Below are 19,806 nucleotides of genomic sequence, written 5' to 3' on the forward strand. Positions count from 1 at the left end.
CAAGGATGCTTTAAACTGACCAAAAGTGATAAAGGCATTTATAATGTTACAAAAGATTTCCATTTCAGATAAATTATGTTCTTCTCTATTCAAAGACACCAAAAAAAATTTCTACTCTGCTGTTTTCAGTAATAATAATAATCATAATAATAATAGTTTTTTGAGCAGCAAATCAAAATATAAGAATGATAATGTGACTGGAGTAATGATGCCAAACACTCAGCTTGAAATCACAGGTATAAATTACATATTAAAATATATTCAAATAGAAAACAATCGTTAAATCAGTGAAAACATTGCAAAATTTTTACTGTTTTTGCTGTACTTTGGACTTCCTTAAAAACATTACAAAACTTTTGACTAGTACTGTATAAATAAATTAAATAAAATAATTAAATATTTTGCAGTATTTTTTTCCCAAAACACATTGTGACATACTTGTTCAAGAGTTGATTGGGAGAAGTTGTACTCTTCAAAATTAAAGTTCTGTTTAGCTGTGAAGAAAGAAGAGAATGATCAAAATAGTATTTTAATTCTTCATAAAAATCTGTGTAGTTATGTCCACATCTTACCATTTTCTAACTGGGCAAATGACTTGGCTAGTGACTTCACATCTTCCATTGGGATTTTATACACCACCAGAGTGGCAAAACTGCAAGGATCCCAAACACACACACACACAAAAAAAAAAATTACTTAACTCCCAGAGGTTTTTACATTCTACTTGTGTCAGACATTTCCAGTTGTTTGCTTTAATCTGACATCTCATTTTTCTTTCCCCAATTTAATTTCTAATCCAAATTAAGACAAGTCTCACCTGTCCTGACGAGCAGCGTGGGGAAATATCTTCAGTATTTCTTTGTGCAACAGCGCTACCTGCTGGAGACCCATGAGCTCCTCCCTGAGATTAATCTCTAGGCTATAGCCTCTGCCAAACTTTCCCTTCAAGTGCTGTATTGAGCCAATACACCTGCAGGGAGCAACATAACATGTTACATGCTGTTTCTTTTGCTTTAATTGCTTGCCATGTTAATCCATGCCATTTTCAACTAAAGCCCCGGTCACACTAGACTTTGAGCATGCGAAATTCCTTCGGATGCTGCTGCAACGGTCGTGATGTGACGTCATGCTAAGCAGCTTCTTTTTAAAAAGTTAAATTCAGCACATGACACTAATAATACATTTAAATGTAAAAACATACAATCTATTACACTTTACTGCAGTGCTGCAGTTTTAAATGTTTAAATTTAAGGTTCTTTTCATTCAGCTAGAGGTCATGCTGTGACGTATCGATCTCCTGTTGGTCACACAGAGTCATGTGATGCGAATTCGTTGGTCAGAGTTCACCAAGCTTGAACTTTCAGACGCAGCGAAATGCGAAAATATTTAGCACAGGCTTGCGTTTCCGGTCTAACGCATTCGCATGCGTATGAATGGAAGTCAACGGAACGAAAAGTGCAGTGTGACCGCACCCTGAGACATTTAACTGGCTCAAAGTCCCACCTTAGTTGACCAGAAACCATGATGGCCACACGGTCACACACAGCCTCGGCCTCTTCCATGTAATGTGTGGTCAATAGGGCTCCTCGCTGTTTGTTCTTAAAGGCGGCACGGATTGCCCTCCTTTTGGAATGAACCACAGAAATGTTCATTATTGCAGACCTCTTTTTCCAAGATGTGACTTTAAAAAGTGACTAAATATACCATAGCATTCAGAATACAAAAAAATAAAAAAAATAATAATAAAACGTAAATTTTACCACATGCGCTGTTTTGATTTTGGATCCATTCCTGTAGATGGCTCGTCTAACAGAACTATCTGAGGATTTCCCAGCATGCTTAGTGCAAAGCACAGCTAGTATGAAAAAGATAAAGATGTTAATAAGCCTAAAATGCTTAACGAAGTCAGATATTTTTTTTTACAATGATATTAAATTTAATGTTTTTTTTTTTTACTTGCCTTCCTCTTTAGCCCTGCAGACAAGTTTTTTGCCTGCTTGTAAAGATGATCCTTCAGCTCTAGAGCACTGACAACACTGTGAAGACAGTATTTAAACCTTGAACACTGCTGTGAATCAGATTTGCTAAAGGTTGGTTGACTGACAACATTTACTGGCCCATTGCAACATTACACTAAACAACTAATAAAAATGTATTTAATTTTATTCACTGTAAAATTAAAATAATACTACTACTGCTACTAATCTGTGGTAAAAAGCACTGTTTAAAACTTTGATTTATGGATTTTCTGGAGTCAGTAAGAACAAATTATATATATTTTTAATATTTATATTTTTTTAAGATGCTTCGCAAATTGATTAATTGTGACAGAAAATACATTTAAAATGTACAATTTAAAATAAAAAAATTAAATATTAAAATACAACATGGTTAAATTAATTGTCAAAACAACATTTATTTATTTATGCATTGTTTTTTTTACTGTTTTTTTTCCTCAAATAAATGCAGCTTTGGACATCTTAACATAAAAAAAAAAAAGTGTTTAACTTTTTTTAATTGCCTTTAAGGTATAACAAGATAATTTAAGACTTGTAAATAAAATAATACTACTACTGCGGTGGTTAATAAATAAAATATTAAAAAATTAATTAAATGTGACAGAAAATACAGTTCAACTTTTTAAATGCCCTTTTAGGTATGAAAAGATCCTTTAAGACAACGACTTCTTAAAAATAAAGAAATGAAAATAAAAAATTGGAATGGTAAAGTAAAATTTAAGTTTTTCTAATTATTATTATTATTGTTTATTTTTAAATGAAGAGATTTGGTACCGCTTAATGATGTTTGGGATATCATGCTGACGCAGCCCCTTGATAGCAGCATAGATCTCCAGGTGCTCCTGTAGAGTAATTCTAGGCCACAGAGGGTTCACCTGAGGACAGTACCCTACATGCTCCAAGGGGTTTTCCACTGGTTGGAAGTCTGTGCCATAATCACCCATCAGAATCTAAAAATAAATATCAAACTTTAGTCAGAACACACTTAACTCGCCTTATTTGTTCAAACAAACTCATTTAAGAAGACAAACCTGTCCAGCAGTGGGATCAGTGTCTCCAGACAGCATGTGCATGATAGTGCTCTTTCCTGCTCCATTTGGTCCCAGCAGACCCAAAACCTCACCTGAGAACAGGCCATTTTCATTAACATCTGCCTGCTCTTTAAAATAATTACTTACAGTAAATTCGATCAGAGACAGACTCTACCTTTGCGAACACAAAAGGAGATGTTCTTAGTGGCCACTTTCCTTCTCTTGTTGAGCGAAAATCCCTCCCTTTTGCCTTTGTACTGTTTCCTGAGGTTACTCACCACTACCACCGGTTTCTGTAAAAGTTACATTTTTCCAAATTTGATATGTTTTTAGACACTAACGTGATTTGAGATTCTTAAAGAGTCTACGATTTACAGAAAAGTGAGGTTGTACCTCCTCACAGCACTGACAAGTCAACGCCTCCTTCACTCGAGCTTTCTCCACCTGAACATCCTCATCCTCACTCACGTTCTCCTCTGGGTTTCGCTGAGCTTTGCTCTTTGCTTGGGAGGAAATCCTAGAGAACAAAGAGATCAGAGATCAAGCTCCATTTCTTAGTGACCCGGGTCCATTCTTTATACAAATCAAAGTGAATCAGGCAAAATAGGAGCTCAGATGTGGTTCAACTTCTGATCAGAGGCTTTAGGTAAAAATTTAGTTGGGATTTTAGTTTATGAAGACAGACCTGCAGAGTTGGTCGTTTTTCATGGTCTTCCCTCCATATCTAATCTCAAACCATCTCAGGGTGAAGAGCAGCAGAATACACTGGATATACGGCTATGGAAGACAAAAAGTTTTGGTATAACAGACGACATTATAACACTTTGGAAAATTGGAATTATATTTTCAGTAACTTACAGATACAACAGAGATGAAGAGGTTTTTCCACAGGAAATCATCATCATGAGGAGACTGAAGGAAGGTGGTCTAGAATGAAAAGGGCTTGTATTAGGGTTAATTACATTAGGGACATTTAATCTATGCTCTCAGACACCGAATAGATGGAGTCCCGTAAGTCGTAAAGTGTTACCATGGTAATGCAGTTAAGGCAGCCCATAAGAGGGTAAAGTGGACTGAAGAAACACAGTGCATTGTGTAGGAGACGAGCCACACCAGCATTCTCATTCACAAGAGCCAGCTGCACTATGGATGCAGAAACCACACACAACTATGGACGAAAAAAAAAAAAGGGATTACTTTATTATCCTATAGATGCATCTGAATACGAAAGATAATTTTTCAGGTTTCCACACCACTGGAACAATGACTTTCCATGCGTTTCAGAGCTTGATGCTTTAAATATAAGTAAAATATTAAACCCTGTGAATTATATTCACACAAAAATTAAATCTGTACAGGAGCTTTTAAAAGTTGTGATTTTTTTTTCTATTTGTAAGGGTCCAGTCTGTCTTTTGTCTGCATGATAAAGTCTTGCAATTGTGACTGAACCTGCTGTAACAAGACAAATTTCACATTTTGACTGAAAAATTATTTGCTTGAATAGTATTGTATCATATCGTATGAGCATTCTGGTTTTAGAACAACCTGATATTTCCAGGTTTTCCACAGGAACCTCGCTTTGCTGTTATTGTTATTATTATTATTAACATTATTTGAAGGTTGTGGGAAAGACTCACCATCATGGAGACCACTGAGAAGAAATCCCTATTGCTCTGGACTCTGACAAACATGAAGGAGATGCAGTATGTGAAGAGAACCATGGCTGGAGCAAAGCCAATCAGACACAGAGCCTGAAAATGGAGAAAAGGTAGTTGCGGAGTTGTTGTCATGTTTTTCAGTCAAAAACAAATTAAGGTTTTAGAAGAAAACAATTCAGGATTTGTCTCTATATAGTGGACTTCAATGGGGATCAATGGGCTGAAGGTCCAAATTGCAGTTTGATCGCAGCTTCAAAGGACTTGAACGTGCTCTTTACAAAAGAAGGTAACACAACAATGTCGAACGCTTTTGCAGTTGGATGAGAACATGAGATGGAGTTTTTCGCCCTACCCCAGCTTTTTGTACACAAAGAACTGACCTTTCCAATGTGATTACATAATGTGTTGTAGACACGCATTCCAGAGCTAGTGCATGACGAGCATTTGTGGTTATAAAGTATAGAAATTTACTAAATGGGCGTTTTACTAAATAAAACCCTTATTCCTCGGCTAGGATCACGTAGAACCCTTTGAAGCTGCACTGAAACAGAAATTTGGACCTTCAACTAGTTGATCCCCATTGAAGTCCACTATATGGAGAAACATGCTGGAATGTTTTCCTCAGAAATTTTAATTTCTTTTCGACTGAAGAAAGAAAGACAAACATCTTGGATGACATGGAGGTGAGTAAATTATCTAGAAATTTTAAATTCAGAATTAAATATCTTCTTTAAATTTTTAGAAAAAATCTAGTGTAAGCTGGCTGAAGTGTTTACTTACCACAGCCATGATGTTATGGGAGGTTAGCAGGTTTGTAGAATGGAAGGCAAACAGGGTGCTGGTCATACAGATTAAGATAAGATAATAGAAAGGGACATCAATAGCTGCCTGACCGCACCAGTACGCCGAAGGAACAAGACCAGAGATCCTTAGGGTCGAGCGACACTTCAACTGATAAAAAAAAAAAAAAAAAAAAGACAGAGGTTGCATTCAATGTAAAAAAAAACATTCTTAAAGCAACACTGAAATATGAGTTAAGTCCTGATCCTTCAGAAATCATTCTAATGCTAAATTTGCTTTTATCAGGGAAGTTCAAAATAACTGCAAAATAGAATTTTAATGCATTTAAAATTTAAAATAGAAATATTTTGCAACAATGCAAAACGTCTTTGTCATTTTTTGTGTAATGCATTCTTGCAGAATAAAAATATTAATAAAAAAAACAAAAAAACATCATTATATGAAGTTACAACCCACATATATACCTCTTTGTCTCTTGTGTGGTCCATTGCAAAATAGGCTGGCATCCCAGCAGCCAGCATCCCAAGAATCACAGCCTCAATGTAAACCAGTGCATAGGACGTCTTATCTGGGATTTGCTAAAACGCAGACAAGACATAGCTTTAGACACAACAATAGCAATGTATGTACAATGACTTAAGTGTATTAATGCACTACACTTACATAGTCAAAGGGTTTAGTCCATGTTTTGATGTTTCCAGTGCCGTTAAAGCCCCTCAGGAGGGCGTTACTGAGCACATTGACAGTCATAGGCAAGGAGTGCACAGTGGTGCTGTTAAACGCTAAAATGTAGGTAAAATCCTGGTATGGAGAAACAACGAGAGAAGACAGAAGGGTTACATAAACATTTCGAAGAACAGCAAGTGTTTCAATTAATTTAACAGAATTTTCAAATGAGAAGTTCACTTCCAGAACAAATTTACAGATAATGTACTCACCCCCTTGTCATCCAAGATGTTCATGTCTGTCTTTCTTCATTCGTAAAGAAATTACGAATTTTTTTTTTTTTTTACCTCAAAAGCTCATCTTGTCTTGCTCTGCCTGAACTGTTTTTTTTTTTCCCGGTTCAAGACAGTTAGGGTAGATCCCATCTCATAGAACTCCCATCTTATTTTCTCCCTCAACTTCAAAAATTATTTCAAAATCATCCTACATCACTGAAGAAGTACTGACCCAGTGTTTGCAAAGTGAACATGGAAAAAAAAAAAAAAAGTGATGTAGGACGATTATGAAGCTGACGGAGAAAATGAGATGGGGCTTTTTCAGCCCTAACTGCCCTGAACCGGAAAAAGCAGTTCATGCAGAGCTAGACAAGATAAGCGTTTGAGGTTAAAAAGTATATAAACTGTAATTTTTTTTTTTTAAACAAAATAACCGATCGTTTCGTTAGATAAGACCCTTCTTCCTCACCTGGGATAACTTACATCCGCGTTTGGGATCGTTTGAAGTCCACTATATAAAGAGAAAAAACCTGAAATGTTTTCTTCTTCTCCAAAAAAAATTCTTTATGACTGAAGAAAGAAAGACATAAACATCTTGGATGACAAGGGGGTGAGTACATCTAAAAAATTTTGTTCTGGAAGTGAACAACTCCTTTAACCAATTTCACTGGCATGAAACCTCTTGCTCACCTTACTGTATCCAGTCACATTAATGGCGGCACTGACAGGTGCAGCAGACATGTAGTCCGGTTTTTTCATCATTTCCACTTTAATGTCCTGAGACTCCAGATTGTGGATGAACCCTGACAGGTCAGAATCTACCAGAACACACAGTTTTCACATTAACCAAGTTGTGAATTCATGTGGATTGTCAATATAGCAAGAACTGTCACTGACCAGAGGAGTTTTGCACAAGCAGGCTGGTGGTGTATTTTCGAGGAGCCTCATTGCGGCGTAGCAGGTAGATTGGTGAAAACAGTCTTTCAGGAGAATGAATCTGAATGTTTCCCGTGGCCACGGAGAGGATCAGCATTGCAGATAAGAAAACCAGGAACAGTGTCAAACTGGGTAAAAGAGAGAACACATGAATTATACAGATAATTAAAAATTCTTTTCTGTAAGATTTAATGTTTTTGAACACATTTGTACTACCGAAAGGCAAACATGATCAACTAGTACTTGCAAGGATTTGCTCACTTGTATATGATAGGTTTTCTCTCTCTTTGCAGGTTGAGCATGTGCAGCCAGGCCACTGTTTTAAACTGCTGCCTCCAGAGGGCACGTCCTGTTACTGCATCCTGCCTGCTGTCTGAAAACGTCAGCAGCCGCTGATCTGTGTCATCCATAGACGACGCATCTCCCTCGTCCTCCACCTTTTCTTGGTTAAACACACTGTAGTCTACCAATGAAGGAACACACGGTAACACTTTACAATAAGGTTCATTAGTTAAACATTAGTTCATGTATTAACTAACATGAACTAACCATGAGGAATACATTTGTTACTGTATTTACTAATCTTTATTAACGTTAGTTAACAGAAATACAGTTGTTCATTGTTTGTTCATGTTAGTTCACGCTGCATTAACTAATGTTAACAAGATTTTAATAATGTATTAGTAAATGTTCAAATTAACATTAACAAAGATTAATAAATGCTGTATAAGTGCAGTTCATGTTAACTAATGTGGTTAACTAATGTTAACTAACGAACCTTATTGTAAAGTGTTACCGAACACACAGATAAAGTGGGCGTTTTACCTTGAGAACTTCACTATTTTGGTTCATTGTAACACGGATTAGTTTCATGAGTTTATGTCAAATGGTAAAATCGCAGCAGCTGCTCTTAAACTGCCATTCTGAACAGAGAAATGCTTTGAAGCGGTTTAGGTAGGTGGTTATCTTACCAGCCTGATCCACCTCTGCCTCTGCCTCCAGACGCAAGAATACGTCCTCTAACGTTGTCATGGAGACACCGTAGTTAATGATACCCAGGTCAGGTCGACAGTCCAGCTCCGCAAACAGCCCTGGAGTGCAATTTGAGTGAGAGGCGAGAAGAGTTCAGTAACCATAGGAATTGTTGATATTTTTGGATTGCAAAAAACAAGAAAACTAACCGCATGCCAAAAAAGAATCAACATTTACTAACCCTCATGTCAATCCAAACCTATATGATTTTGTTTCTTCCATAGAACAAAAAAGGATTTTTCTTTTTGTCATACAGGTTTGGAATGATATGAAAGAGAATAAATCAAACTGTAAGCAGGAAGTAAACACTCCACCAATATCATAGACTTCATATAACAAGGATACAGACAATAAATCTATTTTAAAAAATCTAAATAAAATAGCCCCAATAAAACACCATCACAGTCTGGGTGAAAACATGAAACAATCTGTTGCTCCACAGGGCATTTGGCAGCGTGGCACATAGCAGATGGTGACATGAGGGCAAATAGAAGCGAGACCTGGGAAAGTGTCCATGCTCTCGAAAGGCAATGTGAATGTAAGCTCAGCCTCTTGCTGCCTTGACAACTGAGCCTTGGGAACATGCTGCTTGACCAGTGATGTGATGTTCTCCACTTCACAGCCTTCAGTTACAGACATTCTAGAGGAGGTTTAGAATGACAGTGTTAATGTAGCAGCAGCAATGGGTGACAGGAAGAAGAAAAATTCTAGATATAGAATTTACATATATATACACACACCAGATGTGTATTTTTTTTCACATTTTGTTATGTTGCAGCCTTATGTTAAACTGCTTTAAATTTATTTTTCTCCACAATAATCTACAGTCCATACACCTTTATGACAAAGCCAAAACAGAATTGTTACAACTTTGTAAATATATATATATATATATATATATATATATATATATATATATATATATATATAAACTAAGTACATTGCATAAGTATTCATATCTCTAACTCAGTACTTATCTGAAGCACCTTTACAGCCTCTAGTCTTTTTTTTTTTTTTTTTTTGGTATGACGCAACAAGCTTAGCACATCAGCATTTGGCAATAATCTGCCATTTTTGACCTCACTTCTTCAACTCTCAAGCTCTGTCAGGTCGGATGGGGACAGACGCACATTTTCAGGTTGTCCAGAAATTTTTGATTAGGTTCAAGCCCAGGCTCTGGCTGGACTACTCAAGTTGTCTGTAAGCCAATCTTGCTGTGTGCTTAGGGTCAATGTCCTGTTGGAAGGTGAACCTTCTGCCCAGTCTGAGGTTCTGAATACTCTGGACTAGGTTGTCATTAAGGCTCAATATCTCAATATTTTGGTGAACTGAGCTTTTCTTCTACTCTGACGAGTCCCTCAGTCCCTGCCGCTGAAAAACATCCCCACAGCATGAGGCTGCTACCAGCACACTTTACTTTTGTGATGGTACTCTGCAGGTGATGAGCAGTGCCTTCTCACAGTCAGAGGGTCCTTTAGATGCTTTTTTGCAAATTCCAACTGTGTTTTCATGCGTCTTCACTGAGGAGAGGATTGAGTCTTGCCACACTGCCATAAAGCGCAGATCGGTGGAGTGTTGCAGTGATGTTTGCCTTTCTGTAAGTTTCTCCTACATATCTCCACATGATCATGGAGCTCAACTAGAGTGACCATCAGGATCTTGGTCACCACTCTAACCAAAGCCCTTCTCCATCAATTGCTCAGTTTGGCCAGGAGGCCAGCTCTAGTTAGAGTCCTAGACATTTCAAACATCTTCCATTAAGCAGAGTCTACATGCTTCTGCGAACTGCAGAATTTTTTCTGAACTCTTCCCCAGATCTGTGGCTTGATGCAATCCTGTTTCTGAGCTCTACAGCTTTTACCTAAGGGCTTGGTTTTTGCTCTGATATGCATTTTCAGCTGTTAGACTATTTTAAAAAGATGTTTGTCTTTCCAAATCATACTTATTTAATTGAATTTGCCACAGGTTAAGTGTGGTAACATCTACAAGCAATATGAATGCTCCTGAGCTACATTTCAACTGTCCCAGATAAGGTATGAATACTTATGCAATGGAATCAGTTTTTAATTTTTAATAAGTTTGCAAAGATGTAAAACTTGTTTTTTGCTTTGCCATTATGATGCATGGAGTGTAGAATGATGTGAAAAAAATTAATTAAAACAGTTTAACAAAGTAAAAAAAAAAAAAAAAGAAGGGTTATGAATTCTTTTGCAAGGCACTTTATTTATATAGCAAATATTTAAATATTTTTCTTAAGACTCTTTAAAGAACTCACCTAAGATGGTAGCCAACCCCACACTTAGTCTTCAGGTACAAAGAGGAGCCAACACATTTCAGTTGTCCTTGAGAGATGACAGCTTTACGATCTGCGTGACAGAAAACGCACAGAGGTGTGTGAAATTGAGATGTACATGAATGATGGAAGAAAGGTGAAAAATGATAACAGTACCTGCAAGTATATCTGCCTCATCCATGTAATGAGTGCTGAGTACAGTAACTCTGCCTGCTCTACGGCTCTTCAGTAAGGACCAGACCTGGTGCCGAGACACTGGGTCCATACCAGCCGTAGGCTCATCCAGAAGAAGGATCTGAATCATAAGCAAAAGGACATCAAGGGAGGAGGATAAATAAGCAAATGAATCAAGAAGTCAAAGGTATAAGCCGACAGACATTTACCTTTGGGTCTCCGAGAATTGCTATGCCCACAGAGAGCTTCCTCTTCTGGCCTCCACTCAGGTTCTTCGCCTGGGCGTCCATAATCTTTTCTAAATCCAGATCCTTTAGAACTTTTCTCACCTTAAAAAGAGAGATATGTTAGAAACAGAAATTTATTGAAGATATTTTTTTTAATTCTCTACCATTTAAAAGTCAGTAAATTATTTAGTGAGGATGCATTAAATTGATCAAAAGATTTACATCGTTATGAAAGATTTCTATTTCAAGAAATGCTTTTCTTTTGAATTTTCTATTCAAATAATCCTGAAAAATGCATCACGATTTTTAAAGCAAATTAGCATATTAGGATGATTTTTGAAGGATTATGTAACACTGAAGCTGACGAAAATTCAGCTTAGCCATAACAGGAATAAATTCGATTTTAAAACATATTAAAATAGTAAACAGCTATTTTAAATTGCATTTATTTACTTATTCTGTTTTTTTTTTTTTAATTAAAATAAATGCAGCCTTTGTAAGCATAAGAGACTCCTTTCACAAACCTAAAACAAATATATATATATATATATATATATATATATATATATATATATATATATATATATATATATCCCTTCCCAAACCTTTGAATGGTAGTGTATCTACGGAACAAAAAAAAAAAAAAAAAAAATTCTACATCCAAGACCACTTACGTGGTCACTGTTGCACTGTGTAATGGATGTAATTAAACATGCAGAGTGGAGCTGATCTGCTCTTTGATGCATTGTATGGGAAACTGCTTTTGAATTTCCCATACATTGAGTCAACACGCAGTCAGCTGATGTGGTCTCTAGATCCACTGGGAGTTCCTACCTCACCGTCAATATCAGAGGGCAGGATCCCTTTGATGGCAGCAAAGATCCTCAGGTGTTCCTCTACGGTGAGCACATCAAAGATGATGTTGAACTGGGGGCATATACCAACCAGCTGTTTCATCTCGGCCCCCTCTGCTATCTCCGCCACAGGAGAGCCATAGATAGTTGCCGTGCCTATGCGTAAAACACAGAACAGCAGAATCGTGAGTGTAGCAGCAGTACAACTTCAGTATAGAGACCCTGTAACAGGTAGATGTGTTCACAAAAAAATTCAAAATTGGCATCTATGCATCACATTATATATCTGACCTTCTGTAGGGGGGCAAATGCCACACAGGATGTTCATGAGGGTGGATTTTCCTGCTCCACTGTGACCAAGCAGGGCAGTGATCTGACCCTCATAGATGTCAAAAGTCAAACCTTAAGATCACAAATGGACAGAAGACAAAACATTCACCCAAACATCAGATCCAGCCAATCTTGTCATGAACAACTTTTTAAGACCAAGTCAAGATAATGTGCACTATGGGACTGTTTAGTACTATGGAGGTAAATAGCTTGCAAATATTATTTGTGCTGACTATAAGCATTTTATCTACAGTATACAAACAGTAATTTAGTCCTCAAATGCTGAAATGCTGAGAAAGAGGATGCATATGTTATTTGTGTATCACACAAACAAGGAAGTGTCACACAGGTGGGAAGTCTCACCTCTCAAAGCCTCTACTTTGGTGTCTTTCTCTCGGTAGATTTTACGGATATTGCAGATCCTAACAGATTTGAAAAAAATTATTAATACATACGCAAAAATGAAATATAATATAAAATGAAGTAAAATAAATAAATCTAATATAATGTAAAACAAAAAGTGAAAAAAATAAACAAAATATAAAATAAAATAAACATAAAAAAGTAAAAAAACTATAAAAATGTAAATAAAGCAAAATAAATAATGTAAAAAAAAAAAAAGCACAATATAATAAATATAAAATTAAAAAAATTAAAATAAACATACTGAACCAAAAAACCCAATATGACAATAGATGGATAAAAGTCCGAACCTGATAACCTCTTTGCCTCTAAACTCAGGAGAAACCGCCTCCACCGATTCATCATTCAGAGGGGTTCCGTTGACCTCGCCCTCGTACACAGAGCTCACCTCCACATAGCGCTTCCTCCGCTTTGACCAATAGGATGGCTGTAGGAAGTACAGCATTGAGCGCCTTGTGCCAAACTCACCTGAAAGGAGAAATGGTAATTTATAAGGGAAGGTCACACACAATTCCATTCCAGTTAAGTAGTAACTATCAAAAATGTGTGTATATTATTTTAATGCAGCTACATAATGATTTTTATGGCACCTGCAAATGTTTTTAAACCTTTTCTGAGAACAAACTGTTGCATTTACAGTGTAAAAAAAAAAAGCATCAAAATCATTTTAAAGCCACATTAAATGGACAGTGAACTAACACAGTCCTGCTTCCAAGCTATGCAACTGAATTTGCATTGGTATAAATTTGTATACGACATGTGAATATAAACACTGTTAAGAACTGGAACGCTACTAAAATACAAAGATAAGTTCTGTGGCACTAAACTGTTTATGCAAAATGCTTTGACTCTAGCTGTCACCTGGTAGCACTTGGTCTAGGTAAATGGCTAAAAGCAGGTAGAGAACGCAGTCCAGGAACAGCATGACCATAGGAACATAGAGGGCGTGAGGACCATTGCCCAGAGTAGAAAACACTGCGCCGTCCCCTTGAGCTTCCAGATACACCACCTACACATACAAACAGCACCACAATATACACTTTATATCATATATGGTATTTTTGACTTTTCTTTGTTTACTAGGGCTGCCCACTAATAGTCGGCAGGCTTGGTCAACCAAAATGTTTAGTCACAAAAAAAATAAATAAATAAAACAATTGCAGAAAGTGGCGAATTCACGCAGTTAACGGCTGGTGAATGTGGTAATATAGTACACTGGGCAGGACATCCAAATGCTCACCTATCATTTATCGACCTAAAATATGGCTTGTTTTTAACGTAAGAAGTAAAAATTCAGTTAAAAAAAAAGAAAAAAAATGTAATAGTGAAAATTTTATATTTTAGTATCACATGATCTGAATATGCCGATTTGCTGGCCAAGAAACATTTCTGATTATCTATGATGAAATCATTTATGCTGCTTAGTTTTTTTGTGGAATCTGTGATGCATTTTTTTCAGGATTCTTTGATAAATAAAGTTCTAAACTTTCAACAGAACTGTACATAAAATACTTTGAACATGCATGTGTGAAAAATGTTCTAGACCAAAGAGCTACCAATTTGTTATTCAAATAATCACTGTTCTCATATGCGTTTCTTGGCAAAGGGTCCTATAACCTAGGTGATGGTCATTAAACCATGGAGACCATGGAGTGCGTTTGTGGAAAAGCGTGTTACCTGGGCGATGCCGATAGAGAAGGCGCTGGGAGACAGAAGGCAGAGGAGCCACACGGCTGACTGGGGGAAATCTCTCATTAGTACAGTGAAGAGAGACAGACATCCGAACACCACTGTCAGCATGGAGCCCACTGTACTTGCAAACTTGGGCTTCTTAAATAAAGGGGTCAACATGAAGGAGAAGAAAATCTGTAGGAGTAAGTAAGGAAAAAATTATATTTACATAGACACCACTTTTCACAACACAATCAATTCCCAATGGATAAAACCCAAGACCTGTCCAGCATTTTGTTCTTGTTGAATATCCTGCTCTCTTTAGAAATGTCACATTATGGAAATAATTTGCAAATGCGGTATCACTTCTTGAAGAAAAATACACTTTAATGCTGACACAACTTTGTGGCTAATGCTTTCTTGAAAGAAAAAAGCTTGCTTTCTGTCATTTTACCAGTACAGTCACACCCCGCTGACGCAAAAGAAAACCAACGCAGCAGAAAGCAATTTAGCCTCGGAAAACGAAAATGAAAACTAATAACATATTCAATATAACTCAGATTAGCCTGTCACTCACATGACTACTCTCACTGTTGGCAGAAATCGAGACCTGAGGCCAAATGAGTGCACGGCCATTTAAATGGCTTTGCACTCTCTAAAGCTTTGAGTCGCTATTGTTCAGGATGTGACTGGAGGGTTGCTAGGACTTACAGAGGATATTCCATAGAGGAAAATTAGGAGGAAGATGACAAAGAAGTTGCTGTTGGAGAACAGAGGTGTGTAGGTTGCTATAACAGCCATGAGAATGGACATGGTTGTCACTAGAGCAGCATAGAGAAGGCCCCATGAAAGCCTAAAGAAAGCAAAAGAACATTTTACAAAGTGAGCATTTTTACATTCAAATTGGCTATGAATTACAAAAGGTCCTACGAGTGAACACACTCACCAAAAGGCAGAGTCATATAATCCCATCATGCCCATGGTGTCTTTCAGCCGCTGCTCTTTTTCAGCTGCCACATTGACAATGAGGAAGGAGACAAAAGGTGTAAATGCCAGCACTAGGTATATTGAGATGAGGGCGTGAGGGAACTTCTGGACCTCCACCGAACCCGGATGTCCCATCATCACTGCACGCACTTTTAATTCGTTCCACACGGGACGTTTGGTCTTCATCTGCAAAAAAATGAAGATGTTATTACAGAAGCAAAAATCATGTCAAAAGAACTTTGCATTGACTTAATATTACAAAAAAAATCTCTTTAATAAATAATCCTGCAAAAACATGCATCACGGTTTACACAAAAATGTGACCCTGGAACACAAAACCAGTCTTAAGTAGCACAGGTATATTTGTAGCAACAGCCAAAAACACATTGTATGAGTCAAAATTATAGATATTTCTTTTATGCCAAAAATCATTAGGATATTAAGTAAAGATCATGTTCCATGAAGATATTTTGTAAACTTCCTACCGTAGATATATCAAAACTTAATTTTTGAATAGTAATATGCATTGCTAAGAACTTCATTTGGACAACTTTAAAATCGATTTTCTTAGTATTTTGGTTTTTTTGCACCCTCAGACTGTTTATTTTTTCAAATAGTTGCAGTGTAAGCAGTATATCAGCATATTAGAATGATTGGATTGTGTAAGAAAGGATCATGTAAAGACAAAAAAAGTTTTAAAAATGTTTACTGAGCCAAAATTTTTAAATGTTAGTATATGGCCAGACTTCAGCAGGCAGATGCATTCACTGCCTATTAATGCTACAATGCTTAAATACCAATAAATTATTCATCCATGCCATTTCAAACCTGTATAATGGCAGCATCGATGAGAGACTGCAGGCGTATGAATCCAGAATACCAGTAGTTGGCGGCACGGCAGTTGACATAGTTTGTGTAACAGCTTGCTGTGGATCAGAGAGAAAAAAAAAAAATTATCCGTCATACCCGTTCCCTTCATTACAGATCAAACGGTTACAAAGTGAATGTCATTTGCATTAAAAAGGAGGTCACCAATTAACCAAAGAAGCAGCTAAATCAGGTGCCACAGCTGCTGTGGCTTTATGACTTCAACACTGAGTGATTCTCACTTATGGATTCGGTGAAGTCGCTAGGCAGGGGGAGCTGGTTGTACGGGAATCGCAGACGGTACGACATTGAATCCAAGAAGACCACTCCTACAAAGCCATCCGGTTCATAAAGACTGGCATTCTCCAATTCTTGCTCGGTGGAGAACATCTCTAATCGCTCATTCATAGCTGAGGATGAAAACAAAAACAAACAAATGAAAAGAAATGCACAGAGCGAGTAAACCAGCAGAGTCAATGCAACCTCACGATTAATTATTAGTAAAGCATTCATTTAAAGACGTTTGCTTTAAATGAGGAATCAGTATAATGTTCTAAATCTGTGATTTTGTCAAAATAAACAGCAAAAATTTATACAATTTAAATGTAAAAAAAAAAAAAAGTATTAAAGAAAGACATTCTTCAGACTTACACAGTTCCCGTGCCACCTCGTCCATGATGTGACTGGTGACATTGTTGATGGGGGTGTAGCCGAGACCTTTGAATGACAGGTCCCGTTCATACTCCAGTTCCTTGGTGCTGATACTGCCATATGAGACATGAGGGTTGAGGGTGCTAATGAGGATGAGGAGGCCCAGGAGCAGCAAAGGCAAGATTAGCTCCTGCAAAGGAAAAAAAAAAAAAAAAAAAAAAGGAGGAACAATTCAAATTTGAGATGGAAATATTGTGTGAAATACACAAAAATAAAAATTAATCGATTTGAAACAAATAAAATAAAAGCTATTTTTAAAGTATAAAATTATTACAATTAATCATATGGTTTTAAAAATATATAACTTTAGAGGTAACTCAGAAAAAAAAAAATCCATATTGTTATGTTCTCAAAGCTACAGCTCTTGATTTGCTGCCTTAGGGAGGCCATAAACACACAACTGCCAGTGAGGGTTTTCCAATCATCCCTCTGGGCTTATTTGCTAGACCATGACATGAGTTTAGCTTTTAATGTGCCTGGAGGATGTGCACTACAATGTTTGCTGCAAAAAGTTCTGCGGAATTCATTTTTAAGACATTAAAAAACGATGCTGATTTCATGATTACAGAATTTTAATACTAATTTCGATTAGTCAAATAGACTGTATTATTAAAAATGTTAAAATTGTAATGTTTTTGCAAGTGTGCACTACCGCTCAAAAGTTTGGGATCAGTACGATTATTATTACTTTTTTTATTAATATTAATTTTTTTTTTCAGCAAGGATTAAAAAAAGACTGTATTTATATATTTATATCATATTTTCCATTTCTAAAAAAAAAAATAAAATAAAATAAAAATAAAAAACGGCATAATTTTCCAGAAAAATAAAATTAAGCTGTTTTCAACACTGAAAAATAAATTGAATACACCATCTGAAAGCTGAAAAAAAAAAAAAAAAGATTTCCATTGATGTATGGTTTGTTAGTATAGAACAATGTTTGGCCAAGATACATCAGAGAGTGTGCAAAAAATCTAAATTTTGAGAAAATCACCTTTAAAGTTGTCCAAATGAAGTTCTTAGCAATGCATATCACTAATGAAAAAGTAAATTGATATATTTACATTAGGAAATTTACAAAATATCTTCATGGACCATGATATTTACTTAATATCCTAATTAATGATTTTTGGCATAAAATAAAAATAGATTACTGGATATTGCCACAAATATACCCGTGCTATTTAAGATGGGATGGTTTTGTGGTCCAGGATCACATATCAGAATGATTTCTGAAGGATCATGCGACACTGAAGAAATAATCATAGAAATAATTTCATTTCAAAATATAATATGTGACCCTGGACCACAAAACCAGTCTTAAGTCGCTGGGGTATATTTGTAGCAATAGCCAAAAATACATAGTATGGGTCAAAATTATAGATTTTTCTTTTATGCCAAAAATCAATAGGAAATTAAGTAAAGATCATGTTCCATGAAGATTTTTTGTCAAATTCCTACTGTAAACATATCAAAATGTAAATTTTGATTAGTAATATGCATTAAGAACTTAATTTGGAGAACTTTAAAGGTGATTTTCTCAGTATTTTGATTTTTTTGCACCCTCAGAGCCCAGATTTTCAAATAGATGCATCTCGGCCAAATATTGTCCTATCCTAACAAACCATACATCAATAGAAAGCTTATTTATTGAGCTTTCATATGATGTATACATCTCAGTTTTGTAAAATTTAACCTTATGACTGGTTTTGTGGTCCAGGGTCACATATAATAATAAAAAAAAACATTTTAAATAGTGATATTATTTCCCCTTATGTTTGATTAAATAAATGCAGATTGGTGAGCACAAAAAGACTCACTCAGTCCAAACTTTTGAACAGTATTCTATCTGTGTCTGATAAAGGTTTTGCTGCATAGTGTTAAAACACTATACTGACTGAATTATGCTTGACCTACATACATAAAGCCCACTATAACCAGGAACTCAGAACAATATAACTTGCTTCAGCATCTCCACCTCCAGGAAAATCAATACAAAGATGACAACCGCTGGCAAAAATCCCAACCATGACTACTTCATAATGCAATTCATTTTGCTCCATTTCCAACCGCATTCCATAATGGCTCATGACAATTTTCCCTTTACAAAGTCGGTTTAAAAGTACTTAAGTATTGACGGTAGGTGACGACATGAACTAGTGGAATCCATTAACAGCCTTTTAATTCTCAAAAACTCTTATGCGGCTTTTAACCAAACAAACAGGAAGCAGAGAGCGATTAAAAATACATTAAAGAAAGTTACCTTACATAAAAAAATACATGACCACATGAACAGAAGACAAAAAAGGGGGGAACAACTTGGAGGATTTTTTTGTCTTTTCTCTTTCTGAATCAAAATATAAACAACCTGCTGGGGAGGAAAGAGTCAACAAAGTGGATGGAAGAGGATTTCATCCAGATGGAAGGGAATTACAACATAACATCAGTTTTAAGACAGCTAAGTCTTGTGATTTTATAAAGTAGTCAGGGTAACTATAATTTTGCACTGCTCATTTAGCAGACGCTCTTATCAAAGGTGACATACATACACTTATTACAGAAAAATTCCCTCTGGAGGAACCTGAGGTAAACAGTTGTGATTAAGGCCACATTGCTGCAGGACTTTAAGGACCTGCAGGACCTTCTTAAAAGTATTAGTTCACTTCCAGAACAAAAAGGTACAGATAATTTACTCACCCCTTAATCATCCAAGATGTTAATGTCTTTCTTTTTTCAGTCGTAAAGAAATTATGTTTCTTGAGGAAAACATTTCCGGAATTATCTCCATATAGTGGACTTTTATGGTGCCCCCAAATCTGAACTTCTAAAGTGCAGTTTAAATGCAGCTTTAA

General features: G+C 36.3%; 1 protein-coding gene across 1 annotated transcript in view; it reads right to left on the reverse strand.

Annotated features, from left to right (window-relative positions):
* abca5 (ATP-binding cassette, sub-family A (ABC1), member 5) overlaps positions 1 to 19,806 on the reverse strand; it is a 33,169-nt gene that overhangs the window by 9,338 nt on the left and 4,025 nt on the right. Inside the window, exons 3-38 of the mRNA XM_073827926.1 lie at positions 16,895 to 17,084; positions 16,486 to 16,653; positions 16,205 to 16,302; positions 15,336 to 15,562; positions 15,101 to 15,242; positions 14,396 to 14,584; positions 13,580 to 13,727; positions 13,009 to 13,186; positions 12,659 to 12,717; positions 12,257 to 12,367; positions 11,946 to 12,121; positions 11,094 to 11,213; positions 10,867 to 11,005; positions 10,693 to 10,783; positions 8,918 to 9,057; positions 8,357 to 8,476; positions 7,647 to 7,848; positions 7,347 to 7,513; positions 7,140 to 7,267; positions 6,172 to 6,309; positions 5,973 to 6,086; positions 5,488 to 5,658; positions 4,687 to 4,800; positions 4,080 to 4,217; positions 3,908 to 3,976; positions 3,735 to 3,826; positions 3,443 to 3,566; positions 3,225 to 3,342; positions 3,050 to 3,141; positions 2,793 to 2,968; positions 1,961 to 2,036; positions 1,761 to 1,855; positions 1,504 to 1,623; positions 818 to 970; positions 573 to 652; positions 439 to 494 (exon numbers count right to left, since the gene is read on the reverse strand). Of these exons, the coding sequence (XP_073684027.1) occupies positions 439 to 494; positions 573 to 652; positions 818 to 970; positions 1,504 to 1,623; positions 1,761 to 1,855; positions 1,961 to 2,036; positions 2,793 to 2,968; positions 3,050 to 3,141; positions 3,225 to 3,342; positions 3,443 to 3,566; positions 3,735 to 3,826; positions 3,908 to 3,976; positions 4,080 to 4,217; positions 4,687 to 4,800; positions 5,488 to 5,658; positions 5,973 to 6,086; positions 6,172 to 6,309; positions 7,140 to 7,267; positions 7,347 to 7,513; positions 7,647 to 7,848; positions 8,357 to 8,476; positions 8,918 to 9,057; positions 10,693 to 10,783; positions 10,867 to 11,005; positions 11,094 to 11,213; positions 11,946 to 12,121; positions 12,257 to 12,367; positions 12,659 to 12,717; positions 13,009 to 13,186; positions 13,580 to 13,727; positions 14,396 to 14,584; positions 15,101 to 15,242; positions 15,336 to 15,562; positions 16,205 to 16,302; positions 16,486 to 16,653; positions 16,895 to 17,084 (4,719 nt within the window). The remainder of the gene's footprint in view (positions 1 to 438; positions 495 to 572; positions 653 to 817; positions 971 to 1,503; positions 1,624 to 1,760; positions 1,856 to 1,960; positions 2,037 to 2,792; positions 2,969 to 3,049; positions 3,142 to 3,224; positions 3,343 to 3,442; positions 3,567 to 3,734; positions 3,827 to 3,907; positions 3,977 to 4,079; positions 4,218 to 4,686; positions 4,801 to 5,487; positions 5,659 to 5,972; positions 6,087 to 6,171; positions 6,310 to 7,139; positions 7,268 to 7,346; positions 7,514 to 7,646; positions 7,849 to 8,356; positions 8,477 to 8,917; positions 9,058 to 10,692; positions 10,784 to 10,866; positions 11,006 to 11,093; positions 11,214 to 11,945; positions 12,122 to 12,256; positions 12,368 to 12,658; positions 12,718 to 13,008; positions 13,187 to 13,579; positions 13,728 to 14,395; positions 14,585 to 15,100; positions 15,243 to 15,335; positions 15,563 to 16,204; positions 16,303 to 16,485; positions 16,654 to 16,894; positions 17,085 to 19,806) is intronic.

This window comes from Garra rufa, chromosome 22 (genome assembly GCF_049309525.1).
Source record: "Garra rufa chromosome 22, GarRuf1.0, whole genome shotgun sequence".
Lineage (NCBI taxonomy): Eukaryota > Metazoa > Chordata > Actinopteri > Cypriniformes > Cyprinidae > Garra > Garra rufa.